The sequence below is a fragment of the Nicrophorus vespilloides genome, unplaced genomic scaffold (assembly GCF_001412225.1).
Source record: "Nicrophorus vespilloides isolate i.1.1-1 unplaced genomic scaffold, Nicve_v1.0, whole genome shotgun sequence".
NCBI classification, from domain to species: domain Eukaryota; kingdom Metazoa; phylum Arthropoda; class Insecta; order Coleoptera; family Silphidae; genus Nicrophorus; species Nicrophorus vespilloides.
In genome coordinates, this window is record NW_017095613.1 from 5,661 (window position 1) to 17,531 (window position 11,871).

Genomic DNA, 11,871 nt, shown 5'->3' on the forward strand with positions numbered 1-11,871 from the left:
TTGTTAAATGATTTCTTTATTATAACATAAACGTATGGTTAACAAACTTTTTATAAGTTTTCGCATTGTTTTTAAACCTAATGTTAAAAATCTACCAAAGTCTGCCAATTGAAAATAATTGTTGTATAACTGTGAAATTATATACATTTCAATTCAATTTTAGTAATAATATTGATTTAACAAATCATAGTACATACCCAAAAAAAAAACAAAATTTATAACAATAAAATCAAAATAAGAAATTAATCTGCTACAAAGGGCTATTGACCATCGGTCTTTCTGCCCGGGTAATAACAATCCTTCAAATTGATAAAATGTGTTCACAGACTCTCAACGTACAAAACCGGCAAAATGTATCGAAATTGGAAGGTCATTTCAATTTTATTAATCACAAATGAATGTTATTGAAATAAAGTATAAATTAGCATACATTTACCTAAGCTTCTCAACTTTTTGTATATTTTGGCATTAATTCCAAAAAGTTTTTCTCCAATCAATAATTTGGGTAACCTAACTCAATAAAGTTTGGAGTACTAAAATTAAAGTAAAATCGATCTAAATATGTTATTTAAACATTAAATTATATAAGAAGTTGTAAAATTTACAATAGAATTATATGAAAAATTAGTTTTATATATTTCTAAGTAATTAAATAATTTTCATTCACGTAATATCAATTTCTTACTTTTAAAGATTAATTTAAATTAATAAATAATATTTTATATATAAAAGTTTTCCATATATCAATGATTCAACCGCAAAGTTTTTTTCTTTAATAAATAATTTAGGTCATGCTGTAAAGATTTTAGGAAACTTGTAGCATTATCGATTTTGATTGAATTATTTAAAAAATTAAATTATGAAAGAAGTTATAAAATAATTTAAATTGTTTTTGATTTAAATAAAGAAAAAAGTTTTTTATAAAAAAAGAAATTTAGGTATTTATGCTTTAAATTGTGAAAATTAGTGTAAAATATAAAGATATAAACACTATTTAAAATCAATAGTTGGAAATATTTCTAATTATTTTTTTATCATTATAACAATAATTATTCAATCTATAATTATATTTGATTGTTTTATGAAACAAGATTTGAAACATGAGTGAATATTTAATAAGTTCTAAGTAATTAAATTAATTAATCATAGATGGATTGTTTTGTAATGACAATCAAAGTGATTAAAGATATTAACAACAATTTTGATCAATAAAAGTAATACAACTAATTAAGGACTTTATTATGTATGCAATTGAATTAAGCATTAACTCATCGATTAAGTTTGTAACAATGTGCAGCAATTAGTTGTAAATCTGTGTTGTGGTTGCAAATCGTTATTTTGAATAGCTTAGTTCGCTGATCGTAACAGGTGGCGCAGCTGCTGAATCCTGCAGCATCCTGCTGTATCCTTAACAACTACCGCCATCTATCAACGCGCTTTTAAGGTTACGTTCGAACAACATGCGGTATTGTTGAAAATTATCGGATGGCGTGACGGAGGCTATTAATTATTGCCTTGATTATAAACCCTGCGAAGCGAAAGATAGCGGAGGGAAATGGAAAATTGCGCAGGAAGCCACCATCAGCTAACCCATCAACAACAACAACAAAAAATAAGGGAAGGAAAAAATATGTATCTCTTTTCGCTCAAACCACCCTTTCCCCCATCAAGTCAAGGATGTAGATAATATTATTTTTGCTTCATTCTCTTATTCCTTTATTATTCATTTTGTACACACTTATATAAGTATTGATGTTGTACATACAAACATACACATGATTATTTAAAGTAGTTTTAATATTTATTCAACTCGACTAAGAAGATTAATGTATATTTTTTATATGTTTTCTTTAATCCATGGTTTTATTTTCTCTTTAATACTGATCATCGAAATAGATTGGTTATTCTGCGCAAATTGACGTGAGTGGATTGTCGATGGATCTGCAAGAAAATGTTGGTAGATTAACGCCTGATTAGGATTCAATTTGATGGTTTACCTATTCGAGGAGGCCATCGATTGGGCAGATCACGCTCAGGAATCCTGCGATGTCTTCTTCGTTGAGTTCCCTCATGATTACGGTTACGGAATTATCGAAGCCGCCGCTGGAGACGAGTCTGACCGTGCTGGTGCCGCATCCAATCAGCTCGCTGCGATCGCCTGCGGATTCAATTAGTGATCGACCATTGGTTAATTGATTAACCAATGAAATGAAGTGACGATTAATGGAGCCGACAAATGCAACAATGCCTCAACCAATCTTCATTAATAACAAGGTGCATTTGCTTTCATTATGATTACAATTCTATTAGTGCTACATTACTACCAACATATATAATCATTACTAACAATACAATATGGATATACTAAGTTATTATTAACTCATTGAGGTAAGGTATAGTAATAGGAAAGTCGAAATCTAGCAATCATCCAAATGTATTCATATAAAAATTTACCTTTCCCAAATATCTTCAAAAAAAAAATATAAATAGATTCAATCCAATTTTTGGAGCTTTTTTAGAGCTTTTTGTGTAATTATATAATTATTTTGAGTACTATTTTTTTGTATTCTTTAAGTGTTTGAAAATCCATTTTTTTACTTTCTTGTGTGTTTCATTATCTTCCAGCTACAATTTTTATGATAATGGAAAAATTTGCTGGAAGGTAAAAAAAACAAAGAAAATCACAAATTTTCAAAAAATACTAAATTACTTGAATTGTAACTAGAAAATAAAATTAAGCTTATTACGATAATTTAGGACCAAAATTTGAAAAAATCAACTAACTTCTTCATATTTTTGTATAAAAAACTTAGTAATTATATAAATTTTTCCAAAGTTTCAAACAAATTGAAAATTAATAAAAAATAAAACTTATAAAATCAGTAAAATATTACATTTAATAAAAAATCATAAATTGAAAAAGTTTTATTATTAAATATATATAATTTTATTTAATTGGATTCTTTAAGTTTATATTCAATTTCTGTATTTACTCAATTTTTACTTACAAATTGTACCAAACTTTGGATGAAAATTTTACTATGTAACTTACATAATTTAGAATAAAAATATTGTAACAAATTTTCTAAAATTTCACTTTAAAATGATATAAAAATTATTAAGTCTGGAAATTCGTGAAAATCATAGAAAAATTTTGAATTTTTTATATTGATAAACAGTTTATTATATCATTATCATAAATTAGAAAAAAAATATTTGTTGTAACAAATTTAAACTAATTATATGGAAATTCAGCTTTGAAAATCTTTAATTTTTACTTCCAAATTATGTAAAAGTTTTGAATTCTTCAAAAGAATGATAATTTGATTCTCTACTGTACATGAATTTCAATTGTCTGATTTAAAAAAATTAAATTAGTTAGATAATAATTTCATATTTGTATTTCTTCATTGTTTTTCTCTTCCAATTTTATACAATACTTTTGGTTTTAACTAGTTGACACGGTATATCTTATAAATGTATTAAATATTTCTTTAATTTTATATACAAAATAATCGATTTTCCAAATTCATCAAATTATAAGTGTTAAAGTTAACTCTTGTTAAACTTCTCCTATAATAATGTTTATTTTCTCGTTTTCTAGAATAAAAAAGTGCATTAAAAATTATGCAATTTGCTGCGTCCATTACTGTAATCAAAGTCCTTTGAAAGCATGCCACCTCACGTTTATCACCACCTAAAGGTTAACCCTTCTAAAGCTGATTAGCAGTAACCCGATTAACTTCCTCTTGTCATACCTTATCCATTAAGTCCGCTCATGATTACTATTACATTATGCGCCTACAATTATGATAACATTAACCTTGATCACACACAATATACGTTCTATAAAAATGATCATCAACAATGCGAAATTTTCAATTAAAAAATCATAAAAATAATTAAATATTTCCATGTTTTGACATTGAGTATTTCTTGAATAATTATATATAAAATAATTTAGGAAATTTTTCATAAAAATTTCCATAATTAAGTACAATTAATAAATAAATACTAAAATTTGAAAAATTCAACCAATTTCTTAACTTTATTGCATGGAAAACTTAGTTTATATAGTTTTTTTGTAAAATTTTAAATAAATTGATAAAAAAATAATTTAGAACAAACTTTATACTAGTATCATATATTTCGTTTTGACTATACCTAAAAAAATGATTCTGTTCAAATATTAAAGTCCTCTGCGTTAATAACACTTGAAACGTGTTGATATTAAAGGAAACGGTCGGTCGTCCTCATTCGTTATCGAGCTTTTTCCCCCATTTCCATTGCATACGCAAACAAATTTCCTCGGTAAACTTAAAACTGGGAATAATCGTTATAATGGAAGAACGTGGATGGATAATTCAACCGCACCGGATCGCCAGGAAGTATCCGTTTCGATACTCTCCTATATATTTTTTTTCCACCGCTTGCGGTTTGTAATTAAAAGCCATAAATCTGCTCGAAAACCCCGGGAATTAACCGGCGAATTTTCGCACGAATTGAAAATATCTGCTATAGTTTTTTTCTTGTTTGATTTACCGCAATTCCGAACCTCTTCTCCGAGGAACAAAAAACGAGGGGTTTTGATTTGTGCGCTACCATTTCCGACGCAGGAAAACACGAATAAATATCCGATCGTTCCGTTTATGAAAGATTGCTATGTTAATACGAATAATTTGTACCCTGATTTAATTTTTTCTTCATTCGTTTCACTTGTTTTTTCTTTATTTTTGTTCCTCAATTCGCACGGCACGACACGATTCGACGTGCACGAAAGGTGGCTTAATCGTTCCGGAAGTAATCCATTTTTTTCAACCCTTATTTTCTACATATCATCAAATGTAAAGATGTTAATAAATAAAAAAAAGCAATATATCACATAGTGCGGATTCGATCAGTCCGGTTTCACTATAATCTGATCTAAAAATTAGTACACGAAATACTTTTAATACATAAATGATCATTTTCTTTTAATTCTATAAACTCAAGTATTTGTGCATTATTGTATGTATTTAATTCTTTAATCCGGTTTCAAATAGTCCGGAACTGCACTATGCGAATAATTGCAAGATTTAGTTAGTTTCCTAACAAAATTGTATTTACTTTAACAAAATGTTAAACTCTTCATCGTGAATTTCGCCACGTAAATTGATAGACGAACCTGGTTTCGAGTCAATTCCGCAGACTGAGTCTGCCAATAGGAGACCAGCGTTGTCGAGCCCGGCGGATCCGCCGATTTGCACGTAATCCTCGAGTCCTCGCTTCTGGCACTAAAATTGTTGAAAACACGTAAAAATTAAGTTATTTTATTATATATTTTTACATATATTTTATGTAAGGCTGTTGGAGGGATTACGTGGGCATGGAAATAATGGTTCGGACAGTGCAGTGAATTTCATTAGAGCGGACCGGACGTAATTACGTTTCGTGTGCGGTTTTAATCGCGTTAAATGGAATTACGTAAAAAATAAACAACGATAGGGAACGGCGCGAATTCCAGATGAGGATGAGAGAAAATGAGACTTGGCTGTGAAATGGTATAATTAATTTAATGTAGCAGGATGACTGCGGTTAACGGTAAAGTGGCTTTGTTGGTCAATAAACATGTTCGTTATGCTTTATTTGATTCAGTTTGAATGGTCCATAAAAGTTCATTATTTTGTGTTTTAGAAATAAATTTCTATTTGGATTAATTAGCAAATTATATGATAAATCTTGTAATTATCCACCATTTACGAATAGCAATTTCAACTACTCTAACAGATAAAGTAGATTTATATGTTTATTATATAATTTTCATGTGTTATCTTGAAAAATCTGTAAGATTTAACGAGTTTTTCATTGAAATAAATGTTAGCATCAAAGTAAATGCGCTAATTAATATAAAGTCTCAATTTGCAAAACTCTTGTCTCTATGTTCATATTTCTTAAAGAAAATAATGAGATTATATAAAATAAAATCTCAGTCTACGAAATATTATGCAACAATTTCTCCATGCATTAACAAATTAATAAAAAAATTTATATGATTTTATGAATTCTTATTTTATGAAATAATGTTCATTATTAATTTAGATAAATAATTAATAATTAATTTTTATATGTAATATTTATCTAATTTCTATATCTTTTAATTAATATTTATTTGTTTCTTTCAAATAATAAGAGACTTACAAATAAAACTTTGCTTTGCCACGTATGTTTCTAAAGAAAACTTTGCATCTAACATTCGACTGCGTTCGAAGCCGCAGGGCTGCGAAACTTATAATTACGACAACGTTAATTAAGAACTTTCTTTGTTACAATACGTAACGTAACAATAAATTCTTACCAATTGAAAAATAAAATCGTTTCTCCACAAAAACCAATCGCATTCATCCAAGTCATATTTCCAATTTATTACTATTTCGTTCTTATTTTATTTTGTCATCATCTTCTTTATAATATTTAATTAAATTAATTATTTCTAGATAAAAGAGCAGATTTTCATTAGAGATTTTTTTTATATATTTTAACTATTTCACAAAATGTTTGTAATTAGTTATGTATAAATTTCTGCAATNNNNTAATTATGTATAAATTTCTGCAATTAAATTCAATAATTTAAAAAACTAACAACTTTCAGTCTTTTTTATATATATATTTTATAAATTAATCATTTCTAAGTAAAAAGAGAGGTTTTTGTTACAGAATTTTTATTTTTATATATTTTAACTATTTAAATAAAATATTTGTAATTAATTATGTATAATTTTCTGTAATTAACTTCAATATTAGAAAATAATAATTCTAACTTTTTGTCTCTTTTTTTATATTTGTGTAATTAGAAAGAATAATTAAATTATTGTCTATTTTATATATGATTTTCTGAAGTACACTACAATATTTATACGTGCATATTATATTTTTATCTTAATTGAAAAAGAAAGTCAATAAACTATATACATTTGCTACAGTAATGAATAAAGTTTTCTTGAACGTTTGAAAAATACAGAAACTGTTAACGGTTTCACAAACGCAAACAGCTAATAATAAATATCCTCTGCCTGCACCGAAAGTACACACAGTTGAGAGCATTAAAAGTTTGCCAATATTACGTGCACAACTCTGGGCAAAACTAAAACAAGCTCACGGATTAACAATCCATTAGTTATTATACAAACAATTTTAAAACAGCAACAAAAAAAATAAGTGAAACAATTTTAATAATGAAACTCATTAAAGTATTGTGATTGTCATAGGAACAGTGACTTTCTTGAAACTTATCCAACCTATTTAATAAAATAGTAAACTTACTAAGTTCATTTTTTTGTTCTCATAATATTATTTAGACTTGAGATTTGCAGAATGTAAATTAATGTATTTAACGTGCTTTAACGTAAGTACCACAGATGGGTCAAAGTGACCCACTTGATATTTGTTTTCATTCAATTGTAATTTAATTGATCTTCTAGCTATTCTAGTATATTCTAGTGCACTTTTCAGCAGGAACTTCGGAATTTCAAATACGTTCTTGAAATATCAATAATATTTGTATTTTAAAGTGAAATCACATAATACTGTGAATGAAAATAAAAAAAACTGATAAATCTTAGAATTCATAGATCCAAAAGAAAGAGCTACAAGAAATCAGCAACGTTTTGTAACATATGCAAAAGACCAATTTCTTCTAATTGATAAAAAAAATTGAATAGCAAAATCAGTTTTAGCTCATATTCAATTTGTTAAATAATTAATTGTTTTTAATATTTTATAAACAGGTCATTTTGACCCAGAGGCGGTACTTGTGTTTTATTTATTTGTCCGTAGTAGTTATGGGATAAATAAATCTTACTTTTACTATAAATATAATTACTTTTTTTTATTAACGTTACTGTTTTAAATAATTTTAATGATTGATGTAGAATTAAATTTATTAACTACAATTTTATGTAATTTTATATTTAAATTATTTCATTTTCTATAAATTACTGTCTTTTTCTTGTTATGTCACAAATGTGTACGTAAAGAAGCAGTGGAGATGCTTGAACTAAATAAGAAATAAGTTTGTTTCCTTGTTTCACGTGTTTTGTTCAAAAAGTTGAAATCGGAATAAAAGCGTACTTCGAGCGTAACAATTGAAACCAGAAGATTGAATTCGTTTTGTGTAAAAGGCATTTGCTCGAACTAAAGAGAAAATTAATGAACTGAAAAAAAATAAGTCCTTGCTCGTGTTTCGAGGACGAAATGTATAATAAACGAAAGGAGGAAAACTTCGAGTATCCTATTAGGTGTTGGAAATCGGGAGATGCATGATTTAATGATGAAGGTTTTCGTGGAAGTTCGCAAATTGGAGTAGATGAGTGTGTGCACGTGTGTCACCTGTTCTCCCACCTTATGAAGCGTGCCCGTCTCGATCTCGATGGCACGTTCACCTGTGGAAACGACGCCGACGTCCAAGGACACGACTCGGATGGCTGCAGGAAAAAGGGCGCTGATGCTGCAGTTGCTCCTTCTTCCGTAGTTTCTCAACGTCACGATGTCCTCGGTGTTCTGCAGGAGCACGTTGCAAGCTGCACAATAACAACAACAACACAAAGATACAGAAAAAAATGTAGTAAACATTGATGCAAGAAAATGAGAAAAATAATTGCAAACGAATCGCACCTGGATAAATAAACAGTTTCATCCAATTTACTCTGTTTACAAATCCTCCACTGTCCACTCTACGTTGTTATTATTATGAGACAACTACTTTATTTACACTAAGTAAATGAATACTAAATATTTACACTGAAATAATTATTGCATAAAAACATCTTGAATTTAAAATTTTGCTTCATATTTTTGTTCAATCAAACATTTTCTATTAAAAAAATGGTATATATTGTTAAATAAATCATATTTTTAATATTTATTAGAAATTTAAAAAATAAATTTGTATTAGTTTTATGTAGTATAAAAAAAAACATATAATTTTATATGATTTTAATCCTAAATATGAGCAGGAAACAATAAGGATTTTAGTAATTCTGCGACATTCCAATCGTCGTTGATGCGACAAGTGGCATGAAAGATAGAAGAGACGAACGAGGACAACTGTATTTGAGTGATATGTATGAACGGAGATTAAGTACATGGCTTGGAAGATTTGCGCAAATATGAAATGAATGGGAGGATTAGCGAAAGCGGCCTCTGACGAGCGGAAAGTACGGATGGATGAGAAAAGTTAAACAGCATCAAAGAGCTTAAGTTACCGTTGTGCTTTACAGTTTCAGCACAATTTCGCAACTGTATTTGTAGACTGAATTATATATTAATTAACTTTACAATTTCTGTTATATAATCAATAATTCAATTAAATAGTTAAATTTATATACATTTCAAATATTTATTAACTATACACCTATCCCCCGATTTACACGTTATATAGGTTCCTGAAATTTGTGTTTAAAGAAGAACCGTGAAGAAAACGAGGGATAGATTATTTTCAACATTTATATTGTTTTAATCCATTTTTAACAATATATAAGCGAAAACGTGTAAAAAATGTATGGTATAAAAACTTAATTTTTCAGTATAATGTTGATATTTGTGAAATTAGTTGCAAACTATTAACTATACACCTATTCCCCGATTTACACGGTAAATAGGTTCCTGATAGAAACGTGTAAATCGAAATTGTAACCGTGTAAAAACGAAATTTTTGTTTAAATAAGTACCGTGTAAAACGAGGGATAGATTATTTTCATGATTTATTTTGTTTTAATCCATTTTTAACCGTGTATAAGCGATAACGTGTAAAAAATGTATGGTATAAAACACTTAATTTTTCAGTATAATGTTGATATTTGTGAAATTAGTTGCAAACTATTAACTATACACCTATTCCCCGATTTACACGGTAGATAGGTTCCTGATAGAAACGTGTAAATCGAAATTGTAACCGTGTAAAAGCGAAATTTTTGTTTAAAGAAATACCGTGTAAAACGAGGGATAGATTATTTTAAACATTTATTTTGTTTTAATCCATTTTTAACAGTATATAAGCGAAAACGTGTAAAAAAATATACCGTATAAAAACTTAATTTTTCAGTATAATGTTGATATTTGTGAAATTAGTTGCAACCTATTAACTATACACCTATTCCCCGATTTACACGGTAAATAGGTTCCTGATAGAAACGTGTAAATCTAAATTGTAATCGTGTAAAAGCGACATTTTTGTTTAAATAAGTATCGTGTAAAACGAGGGATAGATTATTTTCAAAATTTATTTTGTTTTAATCCATTTTTAACAGTATATAAGCGAAACCGTGTAAAAAAATATACCGCATAAAAACCTAATTTTTCAGTATAATGTTGATATTTGTAAAATTAGTTGCAAACTATTAACTATACACCTATTCCCCGATTTACACGGTAGAAAGGTTCCTGATAGAAACATGTAAATCTAAATTGTTATCGTGTAATAGCGACATTTTTGTTTAAATAAGTACCGTGTAAAACGAGGGACAGATTATTTTCATGATTTATTTTGTTTTAATCCATTTTTAACCGTGTATAAGCGAAAACGTGTAAAAAATGTATGGTATAAAACACTTAATTTTTCAGTATAATGTTAATATTTGTGAAATTAGTTGAAAACTTACGTGTTGGGTTTTTGATGAATCTGACGGTGAAGCTGAAACTGCTGCCTCGTGCAGGCATCCGGTATTGGATAAGAGCGACGTTCTGCGAACTCACGAAGACTTGCTTAACTTTGCGTTCATTGCAGAACTCGCGATACCTGGACTCCATAGGTCTAGGATGATCCTCGGGACTGGGGAAGAACTGCCCGTTCAATTCCCATCCATCCACAAACTACAAAGCAAAAAAATTGGTGAAAAACAAGTCAAAGTAAAACTAATTCTGAAATGTGTCTAATAATTACGCAACTCACCGAAACCAAACCGCCGTTATCACAAGACACATCGAGATTATTAAAATGAACCTCAATCTTCTGATCCGGATCTGCGAAGAGGTAAATCCCGCACGCAGTTCCATCCACCTGATTCGCTTTGTGGTAATACCTTCCCTCGTCTGAAGCCATGTAGATGCAATCTAAGCAGAAACACAAATCAAATCATTTTTTTCAATATTTGTGCAAAGCAAAATGGATTTTCAAACAGCGGAGCTTCAATTTAATGAAAATTCCTGGATAATTGGGTAATTTGAAAGGGATTTCGTCGACGTGTTTTCACGCAACATAAGAATCTGTGGGGGCTTTTGTAACAAAGCTTTGTTGAAACGCTTTTGATGTATTGTACCTGTGATCAAGTGGATCTGGTGGTCGGCGTTGCGCTTGTAGTGGCCCTGGTAGCTCTTCAGCGAGTCCTGAAAACATACGTTCCTTTTAAACAATCCTCGCGTATTATCCTTGATACTGCGCGACACGGAAATAGCGCCCGATTTAATCGAGTGGAAAGCGTTATTGTTATTCCTGTCCCTTCGGCCACGAAACATCACCTTGGCCTTTTCGCCTTGCAATTTTTCATGTGAATACTGCAGTCGAGCCAAGGTGAATCGGGGAAGCATTACGGAACAAAGAAAACTGTTTATTCAGATGGAAAACTCTATTTCAATTTACCATTTGCATTCCGATTTCAATCGCTTAATTCTTTCAAATCATCAAACATTTAAACGAAAACTACTTCTATTTCACAATTGTATTCAAGACTACAGCAATACCTCACTTAGTACAGCTTCGATCAGTCCGGATTATATGAAAATGTCATGATAAAAAAAATTTAATAAGAAAATTATACGTTTTATTTTTGTATGTGATTAGTCCGGTTTCAAACAGATTATCCGGACTATACAAAATCAGTCTTTTTTTTTAAATTATGA

At 29.0% G+C, this 11,871-nt stretch overlaps 1 protein-coding gene across 2 annotated transcripts; it reads right to left on the minus strand.

Annotated features, from left to right (window-relative positions):
- Nucleotides 1-1,873: 1,873 nt before the first annotated feature.
- Nucleotides 1,874-11,358, minus strand: LOC108558402 (corticotropin-releasing factor-binding protein; the record flags this gene model as incomplete). 2 transcript variants are annotated; one of them, XM_017915320.1, is given in 7 exon segments in its annotated part: nucleotides 1,874-1,941; nucleotides 1,998-2,158; nucleotides 5,165-5,273; nucleotides 8,377-8,555; nucleotides 10,635-10,845; nucleotides 10,925-11,085; nucleotides 11,292-11,358. In XM_017915320.1, coding segments are annotated over 6 exon segments (888 nt in total), but the record flags the coding sequence as incomplete, so codon positions are not given.
- Nucleotides 11,359-11,871: the final 513 nt, after the last annotated feature.